Source organism: Carassius gibelio, chromosome B1 (genome assembly GCF_023724105.1).
Source record: "Carassius gibelio isolate Cgi1373 ecotype wild population from Czech Republic chromosome B1, carGib1.2-hapl.c, whole genome shotgun sequence".
NCBI lineage: Eukaryota > Metazoa > Chordata > Actinopteri > Cypriniformes > Cyprinidae > Carassius > Carassius gibelio.
The window spans coordinates 29,920,984-29,936,762 of record NC_068396.1 but is presented as its reverse complement, the minus strand read 5'-3'; the positions used below and the strand labels follow the sequence as shown (position 1 = coordinate 29,936,762).

Genomic DNA, 15,779 nt, shown 5'->3' with positions numbered 1-15,779 from the left:
GATTATGCGCCTAATAGTGCACATTTATCTAGGTTAAATATTTAAACTAACATTTTGATATGCTTGAACTGTTTTATATCTATAGATTTTAATTTAGGCAAGTTGTGATGATTTAAAAAAAAAGGCTTTGATCAGCTCACTGTCTGCCGCTGGCCGCTTGGTCATTACTTTACAAACAAAAACATACATTTAAGAAACAAAAAATAGACATAAAATAATTTAACTTCATAAAAAAACAAAAACATTAACGAAAAATAGACACTTTACCATTTCATAACAAACTGAAATATTTTAATAGCTGAAACGGTAGTATAACACATAAACACGTCCTAGTTTGTACAGATGGTCAACTCATGAGTCTTCTTCAGCATGTTTGGTTTAGGGATGTACTTAGTTCAGCTTATCTAGTCTGTGAAATGTTTCCTTGTCTGGGATGTGGATGTGAGCAGAACTTGTAGTAACAAGATCATCACTTGAGCTTTCTTTCTTAATTAACGCAGTGTTTAATCTTGTTTCTGTGGCTGGAGAGGTTGTGTTTTTCCAAAACTCAGACTTTATTACAGCAGGAAAGGGATTACAGCCTTTCTTGATTTGGGGTAATCTTTAAATCTCTCCAAGTAATACCTGTGAAGAAAACAAGGTAATTACTTCCAAGTTTGCATGAGATAAAAACATACACCCTTTATTATAATCCATAAGGTAACTGTGTGCCAGATGCTGGATTCTCGACCAGGTTTATAATAGATAACTAAAAGAAAAGAATAAGACTAATAAGAAAAAAATTTAATAAAACAATAAAAAAAAAATGCTATTTCATTTCAGGTACTTGTCAAGACAACATTTCTTATTTTTATGTAGTTTAACTTGTGGTGTAAAATAACTAATAAATAAAAATTAATAAGAGTATATAAGCATAAGAAAAACAAATATAAGTGACAAAGCGTGCAAAATGTAAAGTTTAACAGAAATTAAAGTAAAATCAGAACATAAAAATACAATAGTGCTATATTTGAATTAGACTGCTAAAATAAAACGGTTCTAGGCAGATTTTAAAAGCTCATGCTTTTATCAGTATTTTCTGGTTTTAAGTCAGTTCTGCTTATAATTAGACAATGTAATCTAAAGCAGTTATCTTTAGAAGGCAGTATTTTGGAACAGCCTTCATATCTGAGTGTGCTGATGTAAGGCACCTCAGTAGATTTTGGAGAAAAGTCCAGTTGGTTCAGCACCTGTGATGGTGGTAGGCTCGAGGCCCAATGGAGCAGATAGTGAATAGAGCAAAGGAGAAAGCAGGAAAGGACCAGCTGGCCACAGCGTATCCACACCATTCAACAATCTCTCCAAAGAAGTTAGCACCAGACACCAGCTCAAACATTCCTCCTAAAGAGAACACAATCTGAATATTGAATGCAGAACTCAATTCAGGAATAAATCAATACTTTTAACGATATGCCATATTTATATAATAAGTCAGCTTCAAAATCCTCTTGGACAGGCTAAAAGTCACGGCTCATTTAATCCTTTCTATTCACAAATCTTTGTCTCAGTTCATGAACAACACACCACAGTTCATTGAATTTTTTTATTTTTTTTTTGAGACCCATAATGATTTTTTTTTATTAATTAAAAAGGTGTTTCTAAAATTATTAATGTGTATAATGTTTAATTTAATATCATATTAATTAAATCTATAAATTAGTATATGTTATTAGTAATGTTTTTATTCATTACATATAATAATTCTAACTTAAATTCCAAATTTAGAATTAAAATGTATTATAATAAATATGTAGTCATAATTCTATTCTAAAGTGTTCTAATTAACTTCTTATTTTTCTAGTGTAATTATTCCTAAATCCATTTGAATAGTGTGTATATATATTAAATAAAAAAAATATTTATATTAATTTACACTAACTACATTTATATTTGTAAAATTAACATTTATTAAAATCTAATAACTATGTGGTCAAGTAATTATTAACTTTTCCCCCCCACATAATTTTCCTTTTTTTACATAACACTGACCTCTAGGGATTTTATAGCTGACCTCTCCTGGTTTCCTCAGGTTTCGTAAAATATAGTCGCTGTGGATGTTGATGGCCATGCCAGTGAAAAACATCAACAAACCTGGAAGGGACATTCATTTCAGCTGAGTGTTTTTACAGCAGCATTCACTGACTCCATTCAAATGAATCATGTAGTTGATCAAAAGCATCTGAGGCTGTATCAGCAGCATGTACAGTACCAGTGATGAGACGTGTGTCTCTGTGCCATTCGCTGTGGTACTGAGAGCAGTGGAGCATGTAGTGACCCTGCAGAAATCCGTTCACAGAGCAGAAGCTCACTGCGCTCACCACAATGTACAGAGGAGACGGCCTGCCTTTAGTCTGTGGGGAGTACACAAAAGTCCTGCAGGAGCCACAGAGGCATTTGTAAAAATCATTTTAAAGGTGAAAATGCTATGCTAAAAAGGAGAATTGGTTGATGGCATTGTTTCCTTAAAACTGTGCACTTCATAATCCCATGATTTTACAGAAAATTAGTGTTAAGTTGAAAGGTGAAAAAGAACAAGTCATCTTATAATTTACAATCTTATGATTTACATGAAAAACAATTCTCTGTGTGATAGCTTTTTTCCCTCTTATTTTCTGTAATGAATGTTTACTGCATTGTTTAAGTGTCGTGTTTATTAGTAACACAGTGTGTAGTCTTTTGTCTGTTATAAATGTGGAAATGAGAGCACATGGTGATCCGTGTACATTATTATTATCATTTTTTATAAAGAACAGTAAGGGCAATTTACTCAAAGAAGGCTGCTTGTTTCTTTGAGTTGTTTCAGATATGTTTTCTGCTTTGTAATATGCTCTTTGTTTAATGCGTTTTTTTTTCTCAGCTTAGCTTGTCTCCTTCGCCTTTTACTGTGTAACTGCATGGAAGAGAGAACAATTAGGTCAATTCATGTTTTCGCTTTTCATTACCACTGCTTTTGTTGCTTGTCATTGTATGTTAAAGGCAAGCCTACTTCAGTAGGTCGGTGTATTATCATTATAGCAATTATTGAAATATAAACTTTTGTTTGTTATTAGTTTACGGTACATTTAAGCTCAATCTGAAAAACTTCAAACGTTGTGGTAAAGACCTGGCAACCACAGTTGCAGTTTTCTCAGTTGCACCGTTGCAGTTTTGTTCGTGGCAGGATGTTTATTTCAAGGAAAAGTGTTAGCTGCTTTTTCAGTCAACAAATCGCTGTATTCTTTCTTACGCTACATCACCACAGACTTACACAGGTGCATCTCAATAAATTAGAATGTGGTGGAAAAGTTCATTTATTTCAGTAATTCAACTCAATTTATGAAACTAGAGTAGAATTACTGAAATAAATGAACTTTTCCATGACATTCTAATTTACTGAGATGCACCTGTACAGGATATGTGTGCAGTAAATGTCATGTTTTGATTAGAGACTTGATTTGATAAGCTTGCAGTAACATGGTGGTGGCATTTCCGAAAACAAGATTTTTCATCAGAAATGTGGCTAAAAATAGAACTGAAATCTCAGCAACCTGACAATTAAGCAGTCAAAGTTACATTCTGTACAGAGTCTGGCAAGTCAGTTCACTCTTCGGCCGTTATGGTAATGCCCAAGGCGGCTGTTTTATTATTGTTTTTATTTTTCATGTAGGCAATAAGCATGCAAGCACAGTCCTGTTTAATTGAATTGGGCAATATTGAATTATGTGTACAGTGACACATATATCACAATAACAAATAAAATGATGCATTTTAAGAAAGAAGTACGAGCCTTGACCAGGTTCCTCCTAGAAAAAAGCAATACACAAAAATAAACCTACAAAAAAAATAGTGTTCTGTTCCGTACACACTCATTTATACGATTCACTCCATATTTAAATATGGTTGCCATTCCTGAAATGTACAGTGTACATGGCTGCATGTGAAGAAGCCTTTTGACTTAAGAAGCCTTTTGAAGCCTTTTGACTTAATATCTTCCCGGGTGTGGTTAAAAAAGATTTTTCCGTTTCTCCAAGTTTACACTTTTAGACTAAAACAAGATATTTCAAACATAGTCTATATATATATATATAATATTTAGTTTTGCATATTGAATATGCATATTGAATATGAGATTGTCACCCATTATTAATTATCAGTACATTATGAGCCACTTACTTCCCTACTGCAAAACTCAAAACCACAAGAACAAAACAGTGTTTAGTGTGTTAATCTGATACAACACTCTAAAACATTTTTACAAAAGTTCCTTGCCAGTGTGCTTGAAATGCTAGTGTTTGGCATTAATGCATTAATTAAAGCACTGAAGTTACCTCTGAAAGTAGTGCAAGCAAAAGGTCCAGAGCAGTAAATGTCTTCCTATCCCCGGCAAACTTTCTGTCATCAAAAACAACAGCACAGGAACAAGGAATGATGGCAGTTCCTGAATGAACCATCCTGCCTTGGCTGGGACCATCATCCCGGGGGATTTTGTGTCCACATAACGTCCATACGGCATGTGCGTGGTAATTTGCCGCAAGAGGTAAAGCACTCCACCAACTACAAAAGTCAAACTACAATAGTGAACTGTGTTTTCCTGGCAAAGCATCTCTGCCTCTGTCTGTTTCTCAATGCACTGCAGTGTTCCTTCTCACTGTGCTGCCCTCTATAGTGAAAAAGAAACCACCCTTGTGTAAAACCCTTGGGTTCCTCCCAGCAGTTTTTATTGGCTCTCAGTGTGCATGAATGATAAGGTCCATCCTAGGTGAGAGGATCCTAGGTGTCCTATCACAGCATTTACACATTGGGACCCTGTGATTTTTCCCTAGAATTCTCCTGAATCTTTCAAACAACTTCTGAAACGAAACAAAAAAATACTTTTCTGAAGATGTTGTTGCCATGAAGGGTGTTATGGGTGTTTGCCAAGGTTTTCTAAATGGTTAAAAGATGACAAATTATGCAGACTTCCTTACTGAATTTAGTCCACATAAATTGTCAGGGTAAATGTCAGAATAGCGTTTATAAAATACCTCTCTCTCTCTCTCTCTCTCTCTTTCTGGCTAGAAGGTAATCAGACTCTAATGACCATTTAGAACAAACTGAAGATAAATAAATAATTTATTTGTTTATTTCTATAATTTTTATGTCCCAGATTATAAAATGGTAAAATAAATGGATGATATACTACAATTACTAATTATTATTATAAACAATTATTTATAATAAACACTGGTAAATGTAAAATATAAAATGTATTGTAAGAGCATAAAATCTTAGAAACTGACTAAACGATATTTGAAGATATTGACTAAATCAAGATAAATCTACGAATGTGAAATATTTTCACAGCACCTGGTAGTTTGTGGATATTAAACCACGTAACCTACGACCTTGTTCTCATTGGTATTGAACTTATCATTCAGGGACTAACTGTAATTACTTGGGCCAAATAATAGCGATACCAAAGTTTGATAACACTAAAATAAATGATTACTCACACTATTATCTCTCTCTTTCTGTCTCTCAGGGAGGAAGATAATAGTTGCATTTCATATGATTAATATAATAACAGAATGACAGGGTAAAAAGTAACCAGAAAAACAAACGCTCATAAAAATACACTGCTGGATAAAGAACCACAGAATTTTCTTTCTTAACCAATTAACTTTCTTTAAGTGCTTCACAAACAGATGTACAAATACATAAAGATTATGTAATTTTTGTATATGTACCATATGAAATCATAGGATTCACCATAAAGTTTAACATTTTTTTTTACTCATAATAATATATAAAAACATTATATCAAAATATCTATATATTGTATCCAGATTTCTGCTGAAAATATCTAGATACGTCTTCCCATAAAAAAAAAAAAAAAAAAAAAAAAATATATATATATATATATATATATATATATATATATATATATATATATATATATATATAATTTAATATCAACAGTAGAAACTAAAATAATAATAAAAAACACAACAACATTATTAACAATAACAACAACATTATAACATATAACAAAATTAACAACAACAACATTTTAACAATTTTTTTTTTAATTTCAGTAAGACACATTAAGCATAAAATTGAGTTGAAAATCATAGCGGGGACTTTTTTTTTTTCAAAGAATTTCTCCATACATGGTACAATTGTTATTGATTAACACTAAGGACTTTACTTCTTTTAAGAATGCTTCACAGTTAGGTATACAACTTTGCAAATGTTTGTTTATGAATTAAATATTTACCATGCAAAATGTAAAAGTTTACAACATATTTAAACATTTTGCTTGTGTGTGTGTAAGAACATATAACATTTTTTTAAAGATAAAGTAAATGGTGATTTGTCGACGTGAAATGTGTTCGGGTGACGTCACGCGCTCGAGCGTCACGTTGCGATCAGCTGATCGTCATCATCACTTCCTCGTTGCAGTTCGCGATGTTTTGACGGAGTCCTGCTGCTGGATCGTCATTCATGTAAACACGGTCACATCTGAAGGTATTTATCTTAGTCTTATCATCTGTGAACGTTACTTTAGATGTTTTCTAGACACATAGCAGATGCTGGACAGTCATGAATCATGATAAATGTTTTGATCTGGGTTTTGTGGAACATTATTGAAATATGACAGTATTATGAGTAAGAGCAGGGGTGTATTACACTCATTATAATTGCATGAAAACTTTCCTATTTGTCCCAGAGATGATTATTATTTTATAAAGATAATTTTTTGTGTGTGTTTTAATCTAGTCCACTTTCAGAGGAACCGTGGTACTATTATTATACAATGTCAGATAGTAATATCTCATATTAAAATGTGAAACGGAAGTGTATATGGAAATGTAACCGACACAGATGGAGGCTATGAATTGATTTTCTTCTGACTGTATATATACTATATTTGTGTATGATAAAAAAGTGCATGCATCACAAAAAAACATGTTGAAACCGTTCAGTGCCCATCAAAAAAAAAAAAAAAAAAAAATTCCCTTAGTCCTTAAAGTTTCAGCTTCCATTAATTGATTTAGGCAGATACAGATAATAATAAAAGTGCTATGACTGGCATATACAGAAATTGTCAGTAATATATATCATGCATTGTGAAAGGAAAACTTTCCCCCATTTTATCTATTTTAGATGACTTTTTTATGCTTTTATTGTCCTTTTTAAATAGTTTCCAGTTTTTTCTCACAAGTTTAATGTATTTTTTTTTTTTCTTTTTAAAATGTTTTTAGTAATCACATTCAATAATAAAATTGTTCTTATCACGTTGCTGTGTAACTGATCAGCATTTATATATACATACATATATATATGACAATAATTTGTATATTTCTTAATATTTATGTATTTCCTGTAATACCATAATTTTTGTAAAATGCAGTGCAAATGAAGGCTTTTTTACACTTACTAAACACAATCATATTTATGGATAAATATAACCATGCATAATAATTAACAGCAGTATTTACTTGCATATGTTCTTATTACACCATTTTAAAGAATATAAAATGTTGCACAGAGACATCCATGATCAGTCTGTAAAGGTGATGCAAATGAATTATTGAGCCAACTCTTAATTTGACTATGTAATCTACTATATGGTTTTCCATCATGCTTTTTGCTAAAGGCTGCATTTATATTTATATATTGCAGCTCTGGGCATTTGGCTTCTGTCACCTTCTCTTCATGAATACCTCGGACAGTGAAGAGGACTCTTACAACGAGAGGTCCGCTCTGGTCCAGTGTGAAAGCCCAACCATCCCCTCGTACAACCAAGATCATGATGTGTCTCTGCCGCAGCAAACAGACACCAAACGGGTAAGTGGACATCAATTCTCCTTCCTCTCTTTTGAAAGAACTAAGCTTGACGTGTGCTAGTATAGAGTTGTTACATTAGATCCGATCCATATCTGCATTTTTCTCATCCTCACCTGTGATTCCTGCAGCGGCGGCCGGTCAGCTCTGGTTTGGACGAGCCAGGGCCGGTGGAGCGAGAGCGAGCGTCCACTCCTGACGGAGAGGAAGAGGAGCTGACCCTCAAATACGGCGCTAAGCACGTCATCATGCTCTTCGTCCCTGTCACGCTCTGCATGGTGGTGGTGGTGGCAACAATCAAGTCTGTCAGTTTCTACACGGAGAAGAGCTCACAGCGGCTGTACGGGCTTCGTTACCTCATTACAACTTTAAACATTAACATCAAAAGAATTGTTGTTGAGCACTAACTATATATATATATATATATATATATATATATATATATATATATATATATATATATATATATATATATATATATATATACTACCGTTCAAAAGTTTCAGATCAGAACGATTTTTAATACTTTTTAAGAAAGGTATTTTTATTTATATAGTATATCTATCTCTTCTGCTCATCAAGGCTGCATTTATTTGATTAAAAATACAGGGGAAAAAATAAATTATATTGTGAAATATTATAATGATGTAATAAAATAACATTTTACAATTTAATATACATTCAGAACTAATGTATTCCTGTGATCAAAGCTGTATTGTCAGCATCATTACTCCAGTTTTCAGTGTCACACGATCCTTCAGAAATCATTCTCATATGCTGATTTATTATCAGTGCTGGAAACTGTTGTGCTGCTTAATATTTATTCGGACCCTGTGATACTTTTTTTCAGGATTCTTTGATGGATAAAAAGATAAAAAAAAAAAAGAAGACCATTTATTTAGAATATAAATATTTTCTAACAATTTACACTACAGTTTACAATTTTGGGTCAGGAAACTTTTTTTTTTTTTTTAGAGAAATTTAAACTTTTATTCAGCAAGGATGTGTTAAATTGATAAGAAGTGATAAATATTTATATTGGTAGAAAATATTTCTGCTGTTCATTTAAAATTTTTGTTCATCAAAGAATCATGAAAAAAGTATTGCATTTTCAAATAAAATATTTTTCATCAAATAAATGCAGCCTTGAGGAGCAGAAGAGACTTATTGATCTTATTGATTAATTATATATATGGATTATATATCTGTAATCAGTCTTTATAAAAAGTAAAAAAATCAGTCTTTAATTGTTCTGTTTTACTACACACTTGAAAAAATTTTTTATGTTATTTTTATTAAAAATTTTATGTTTTTAATATTACAATTTTTCACATTTTTTAAAAGTAAAACTTTTTTTTTCTTCATTTACCTTTTTGTTTTTTAATTTTATGTTTCAGTATTATAAAATGTGAAGAATTTGCTTTCCATAATATTGTTATCGTATTGCTATGCTATGTAGGATGTGTCACAAAAAGAAACAGCCAACAGTTTTGAGGGGGAATGAATGATGACAGTGTTTTCTTATTTGAATCAATCCTTTACAAAGAAGCAGAAACGTATGGTTTTGTGTGTGTTCTGCAGCATCTACACTCCGTTCGAAGAAGACCCGAACTCCGTCGGTCAGAGGCTCTTGAATTCTTTCCTCAACACCATCGTCATGATCAGTGTGATCGTCTTCATGACAATAATACTGGTGGTGCTTTATAAGTATCGCTGCTATAAAGTGAGATCCGCTTTATTACTACAACACAATAGAGTTCTGGGGTTTTGATTATAACACTATCACTAAACTGCTCGCGTCTTGTTGTAAAAATCCATGCTGGTGTTTTTCTGTGTGCAGGTCATTCACGGCTGGCTGATTCTGTCTTCGTTGATGTTGCTCTTCTGGTTCAGCTTCATGTATCTGGGGTGAGATTCTGCAGAGCTTCGCTTTCTTGTGATCCTGCTACTGCATGTAACTGAATCTCGTACAGGAGGAGGACATGTCAGTGCTGGAGGATATAGCTGAAATCATGACAATTTCATGCTTTTTGCCTTTCGAGAAGACTGCATGATTGATTTCAATTGTTTCAGTAGATTCAATCATCTATATTTCAAATTTAGTTCCTTATATATAAGTAGCTCCTTACTTTGTCAAACCCTTTCCTTTCCAGTGAGGTGTTCAAGACGTATAATGTGGCTATGGACTACCCAACGTTAGTGATGATCATCTGGAATTTCGGCGTGGTGGGAATGATCTGCATTCACTGGAAAGGGCCTTTGCGGCTGCAGCAGGCGTACCTCATCGTCATCAGCGCCCTCATGGCCCTCATCTTCATCAAATACCTGCCCGAATGGTCAGCATGGGTCATACTGGGAGCCATCTCCATATATGGTATGGTGCCTGGAGATTGATTGACAGACCACAAAGCCTTCTGCATTTGTGCCTCTGTATCACTTCCTATATGGGGACTCTCACTCACATTTAAAATAAGGAGTGCTGTTTCTTTAAGGGGTTAATAATCAGGCCAAACATTTTATCTGTAGTCACCGTTGTCCCAAATTTCTATGACTTTCTTTCTTATGTGGAACATGAAATAATTCTGGGAAGAATGTTGCCAACGGTTTAAGTTCCCATTGACTTCCATTGTATTTTTTACAAGACATTTCTCAAAATATATGATTTTAAATTCTGCAGAAGAAAGAAACGCTTACGGTTTTGCACTGTCATGAGTAAATTATGACAGGATTTAAATTTTTTATTGGACTATCCCTTTGATTTCTTTATAATGTTAAAAATTCAGTTTTTAAAGGTACAGAAACTGTTTATTTTTGTAGTGGCACAGAAATTTCAGAATCACTGAAAATGCTCTTAATGCACATGATTGTTTCACGGTTTGTGTGTTTGTTTTCCAGATCTGATAGCGGTGCTGTGTCCGAAAGGCCCGTTGAGGATGCTGGTGGAGACGGCGCAAGAAAGAAACGAGCCAATTTTCCCTGCGCTCATATATTCATGTAAGTCTTAAAAAATGCAGCCAAGAACATACAGCATGCGTACTCTCAACAGCTGGGATTGTTTAAAAATTACACTAGTTTGCATCACCACTTTTGTGATCGGCTAGTTAAACCACTTTAAGTTCAGTCGAGTTGGGTCATGTACTAATAAAAGTTTCTTTTCCTCAGCTGCCATGGTTTGGATGGTTGGCATGGCTGATTCTAGTAATCCAGGTTCTGGTGAGTTCTTTACTATCATCTACAAGCACTTATAATTTAGTACTTTTTTCTCCCTTTGACAATGAAATGCACTGTGGAAAATGGAATCTAGTTCCCTGTAACATAGGTATTGGTGATTAAGCTGTTGTTGTCTTCTCAGCTGATGGAAGGCGGCGGAATGAGGGCGGAGCTCGAGCACAGGAAGAGGAGGAGTCAGAGGATGATGCGGCTCATGGAGGGAGACGGCGGTATTCAGCAGAAGAGGACCTTGAGGAAGACCGTAAGTGGTTCCTGTGACTACAGTCTCAGTGTCATACAGATCATGTTCTTGCTTACTGTACTTCACTTATAAAGCATGTCATTTAAGGCTCACATGTAGTAAATATCCAGTCACAATGAGATGAACTAGTTCAAAATGCCTCAGGCAATCAAAGCAAACTTAACAAACAGGTTTGACTATTTTATTCTAGTGTCATATGCTGAAATGCCTGTTGGTTGACTTCTGTCTCACAGGAGGGGTGAAGCTGGGTCTTGGTGATTTCATCTTCTACAGTGTCCTGGTGGGAAAGGCAGCCGCCACCGGAGGAGACTGGAACACCACACTGGCCTGTTTCGTGGCCATTCTCATTGTGAGTGTCTCATTTAGCCTTTAAAGGGTCAGTTCACCCAAAAATGAAAATTAGCCAATAAATGACTTACCCTCAAGGCATCCTTGGTGTATATGACTTTCCTCTTTCAGACCAATCCAGTCGGCGTTATATTAAAAAGTGTCTTTGATCTTTCAAGCTGTTTAATGCCACAATGTGTTGCATGCATCAGTACAAAAAAAGATAAATAAAAAGCGCCCATCCATATAAAAAAGCTCCGGGGGCTGAACAGAGTTCTCCTGTAGTGAATTGATGTTTTTTTCATATTTAAATTTCATTCAGTACTAAAGATATTGCTAATAATCATTTAATTAAACATTGACTGTTGTAAACAACAATTGTTTGCTATGTATTTTTATCGCTATCTAATGCATGATGAATTTTCCAAATGAGTGGATGATGCCTGGGGCAGGTTTTGGAGCAGAGCCAAAGAGTTAATTTTGTGTCATTTTAATACTGTGGTTGTTTTGCAGGGACTGTGTCTGACTCTCCTCCTGCTGGCTATTTTCAAGAAGGCTCTGCCGGCTCTTCCCATCTCCATCACCTTCGGCCTGGTCTTCTACTTCTCCACAGACAATCTGGTACGGCCCTTCATGGACAGCCTGGCAGCCCACCAATACTACATCTGACACAAAGCCACTGACACATAAAGGACTTCATCAGAATACAGGCGTTGCGTTTCAGTGAGATTCAAACCTTTTTGTTTCTTACGAATCTGAGCAGGTTTCTGATACGATATGCTCTAGGCGAGTGAATGAAGGTGTAAAATGTATCAAAACAAGCAGTTCTGAGTTGTCATGCATCTTTACATTGGCATTTTGGTTTTTATTGAGAAGCTGCACATCGGCTCTTTAGAATATACAGTAGTTTTACTATTTGTTTTGTACTTACTGAGAAGGTCAATGACTTCGCAGTGTGACCTGCATCCCGACAAGTGACAGTGAAGAGTCTTTTTTCATAAATAATGACTTGTGAAGTGATGGAAAGACTGCTGCTAGTTTCAGTGGTGAGACAGAAGCCTGTATACGTGAGTGCTGTAGGCTTGCCATTGGTTAATACACAAATCAAACAAATGCATACTTTCATTTTTAGAATCACATATATTCTGTTATATATAGGATGTGATCCTAATTCAACATATTTGTTGGACATACATAGGGCTGGGTGATATATTTAATACTCAGAATCATTTTGCTGGTGAAATCAGATTTTTATCGCATTCACAATGTTGCATTTTAGTTAGAAGAACAAGCTAGAAACCAAACCTAAAATTAAACATGTTAACATTTTATAGATATCTAAAACTGTATAGTTCGAGAAGTTAGACTTTATTTACAAAGACATAAATGTTTTACACAACAGAAATAAAAATGGTAGGTTCTTTATAATTAGCCATTTTACTACGAATACAAAACCAGACCAAACTGCATAATGTTTTGATAAGTTTCAGTGAAACTACAAGTGCTATGACAAAAGAGTATGAAAGTGACATATTTTTGTTATTTTTTATTAAAAATATGTTAGTAACTTTACAATAATGTGTTAAATAGCAATAAGCTATAAATGTGTAGTATTTTTATTTTTTTGTAATCGTTAATTAATAAAAATACAATGTAAGTTCATGTCAACTCAGATCTATTAATTAATATGAGCAAAGGCAACTTTTGATTTTAATAATGTATCAGTAAATGTTTAAATAAAAAAAAAATACTTTTTTAGTTTATGTCAACTAATGCTAACAAATCATATTCTAAAGTGTCACCCAAATACATAAATACCAAGATATAAAAAGAATAATGTCAAATGGCTTTAAAATATAATTTTAAAAGTTATATTTAATATTTTCTAAGCTGTATCACCCAGCCCTAGTCCTGGAAAGACATAGAAAAGTCATGGTCACTGATGTCATTTTTTTGTGTGTCTATGGTTTACATTTGATCTACAAACTCTTGCTGACACTGTCACAGGCATTGTCCAATTTTAAATAAGTACACTGGGAACGTATATCTAGGATTTCTTCTAGACCCGTATCAGGTATGCCAGCTCTTAGAAGTTGTTGGTGCCTTGCTTTGCTGTTTTTCTGTGCCATGGAAATTGCAACCGAGAACTAGTGCACTGGAGGTGCAACACATAACAGAAGCGGAATTATTTTACTCTAGTTTACAGCGTTTCAGGTCAATTACAATGCATTCATGTTGTTTTTCCACAGCATTTCCAGTTTAACATCATATTCAATGTAAAAAAAAAAAAAAAGGCATTTATAATCTTGGTATGAATTTTCTCCAACTAATTGAAAATGTGTTGGTCGTATATAGCGCAGAGTGTCATGCTCTCAGCTTTATAAATGTGTTCCTTTATATCAGCTGTTACCTGAATGGAAACAAACCATTGCTATCTCACGTTTTTTATATTGCTTTATAAATATAGAGACCTTTCATGGACACGGTGATTATGGCTGCTTGAGAAACAGATGTGCTTTGAGCAGTTTAGGAATATTTTGCATAAGCTGAGTGCGTTAAAACTTTATACTTAAGAAAGAAATTATATTTACTACAGATGACAATTTGAATCGTTTTGATATGTTCACAGTTAAAATTACTTGTTTTCTTCTCTTGATTTTGTTTGTTATTGTCGTGCACAATGTCTGGTGTCGTGTAATAATAAAATATCAAGCAAATAAATGGGATTAAGGATTGTTCCTGAGCTGGATTTTTGTACATGCCGAGCCAATTTAGTATTAATTACCAAATAAAGAAAATCCACACCAGTGAAACATATGGCTGCTTGAACATTTTATTAGAGCTTAAAAAACTACATTAATGTTGGCAAACACACAGTTTGAAGAGTGACCATTACATTTAAATTCACACAAAAAAAAAATCACAAAAGAAAATCTGTAACCCTAAGTCTTCCACCGCAGTCTTTAATTTCGTTCCTCAAACTGGGACTTGTTCTTCAGTAAGAATGCTGCTAAAAACTCTATTGGATTTGGAGGCCTGAAGGAAGATGGATAGTGGAATTAGATACATAAACTTAATTGATACAAAGAGGAAATTTTGATCACACAAAAGGAATTAATTAAAGGAAACACTTGAAAGAATATTTCACTCAAAAATGAAAATTTGCAAAAATGTATTCCCCGTCAGGGCATCCAAGATGTAGAAGAGTTTATTTATCACAAAAGATTTGGAGAAAGGTAGCATTACTTGCTCACCAAAGGATCCTCTGCAGTGAATGGGTGCCGTCAGAATGAGAGTCCAAACAGCGGATTAAAAACATCAAAATAATCCACACCCCTCCGTTTCATCAATTAACATCTTGTGAAATTAAAAGCTGCATGTTTTTTAGAAACAAATACATCATTAAAATATTTTTAAGGTAAAATACGAGTCTCTATCCATTATATTTCTTTCTCCACTGAAAAAGTCATTGTATCTGAATGCTCAGATTAAGCACCTTTTATAAGTGAAAAGAGTCCAAATCTGCTTTAACAAATAAATTGGTGGATATTGATGTGAAATTAGAATAGGGGAGGGACTTTGTATTGGAGGAAGTGTCATTATGGGTTATGGAATTCTATTTTGGCGGCACCCATTCACTGCAGAGCATCCATTGGTGAACAAGTGATGTAATGCTGAATCTGTTCTGATGAAGAAACAAGCTCATCTACATCTTGAATGACCCGAGGGTGAATACATTTTCATTTCTAGGTGAACCATTCATTTAAAGTAATCATAATCCAAAGAAATATAATGTTCATGTAGTTGTGTGTTTGGAGAGAACTTGGCAAGAAGTCTGTGTGCACTAATGCAGACCTTTCCTTGGCCAGAACTGACAAGCCCTGCAGGAGAATAGGAACCACTGTCTGATCCAAGTACGCTCGGGTAGGAAGGGTCTGCAGCGTCTGAGGGTCCACCTTCTGTTTGGGGACCTTTTCAGCTGTCGTTTTCTCATTCTCCACTATTCTCTACAGAAACACACAGACACGCATAGAATATGTTAAAGCTTCATTCATGTTGCAGCCAACTCATTTTCTAATCCAATCTTTAAGACATTATACATTTAAATACAAATTTCCAAAGTTGAAGAACAAAG

The 15,779-nt window shown here is 34.2% G+C and overlaps 3 protein-coding genes across 5 annotated transcripts in view; 1 reads left to right on the top strand and 2 right to left on the bottom strand.

Moving 5' to 3' along the window:
• Nucleotides 1-269: 269 nt before the first annotated feature.
• On the bottom strand, nucleotides 270-4,688 carry srd5a2a (steroid-5-alpha-reductase, alpha polypeptide 2a). 2 transcript variants are annotated; one of them, XM_052545938.1, is made up of 5 exons: nucleotides 4,347-4,688; nucleotides 2,249-2,412; nucleotides 2,029-2,130; nucleotides 1,191-1,380; nucleotides 270-624 (listed from the first exon to the last, which is right to left on the bottom strand). In XM_052545938.1, exons 1-4 carry the CDS (start codon nucleotides 4,619-4,621, stop codon nucleotides 1,223-1,225), a joined length of 699 nt encoding a protein of 232 aa, XP_052401898.1. In that variant the 5' UTR covers nucleotides 4,622-4,688; the 3' UTR covers nucleotides 270-624; nucleotides 1,191-1,222. The 2 variants fall into 2 exon arrangements, with proteins under 2 accessions (XP_052401898.1, XP_052401897.1); XM_052545937.1 differs by having other exon boundaries at nucleotides 1,230-1,380; nucleotides 4,347-4,681.
• Nucleotides 4,689-6,401: 1,713 nt separating this feature from the next.
• Nucleotides 6,402-14,370, top strand: psen2 (presenilin 2). Its single transcript, XM_052545930.1, has 11 exons — nucleotides 6,402-6,525; nucleotides 7,684-7,848; nucleotides 7,977-8,185; nucleotides 9,427-9,568; nucleotides 9,686-9,753; nucleotides 9,999-10,219; nucleotides 10,741-10,839; nucleotides 11,008-11,058; nucleotides 11,198-11,317; nucleotides 11,551-11,666; nucleotides 12,158-14,370. Exons 2-11 carry the CDS (start codon nucleotides 7,717-7,719, stop codon nucleotides 12,311-12,313), a joined length of 1,314 nt encoding a protein of 437 aa, XP_052401890.1. The 5' UTR covers nucleotides 6,402-6,525; nucleotides 7,684-7,716; the 3' UTR covers nucleotides 12,314-14,370.
• Nucleotides 14,371-14,463: 93 nt separating this feature from the next.
• The window catches only part of LOC127949028 (protein dpy-30 homolog), a 2,863-nt gene continuing 1,547 nt past the window's right edge, over nucleotides 14,464-15,779 (bottom strand). For both annotated transcript variants that reach the window (XM_052545945.1, XM_052545944.1), the window contains exons 4-5: nucleotides 15,500-15,651; nucleotides 14,464-14,680 (exon numbers count right to left, since the gene is read on the bottom strand). In XM_052545945.1, the coding sequence (XP_052401905.1) occupies nucleotides 14,608-14,680; nucleotides 15,500-15,651 (225 nt within the window). In that variant the 3' untranslated portion in view covers nucleotides 14,464-14,607. The remainder of the gene's footprint in view (nucleotides 14,681-15,499; nucleotides 15,652-15,779) is intronic.

Bases quoted from the DNA above. Each gene is read 5' to 3' on its own strand.
- srd5a2a (XM_052545937.1), bottom strand. From the start codon at position 4,621: ATGCTTTGCCAGGAAAACACAGTTCACTATTGTAGTTTGACTTTTGTA. The intron at 2,131-2,248 runs GTACTGTACATG...TGTCCCTTCCAG, and splicing joins AGACACACGTCTCATCACTG to GTTTGTTGATGTTTTTCACT. The intron at 625-1,229 runs GTGCTGAACCAA...TTTTCTTCACAG, and splicing joins CGAGCCTACCACCATCACAG to GTATTACTTGGAGAGATTTA.
- psen2 (XM_052545930.1), top strand. From the start codon at position 7,717: ATGAATACCTCGGACAGTGAAGAGGACTCTTACAACGAGAGGTCCGCT. The intron at 8,186-9,426 runs GTACGGGCTTCG...TGTGTTCTGCAG, and splicing joins GAGAAGAGCTCACAGCGGCT to CATCTACACTCCGTTCGAAG. The intron at 10,840-11,007 runs GTAAGTCTTAAA...TCTTTTCCTCAG, and splicing joins CCCTGCGCTCATATATTCAT to CTGCCATGGTTTGGATGGTT.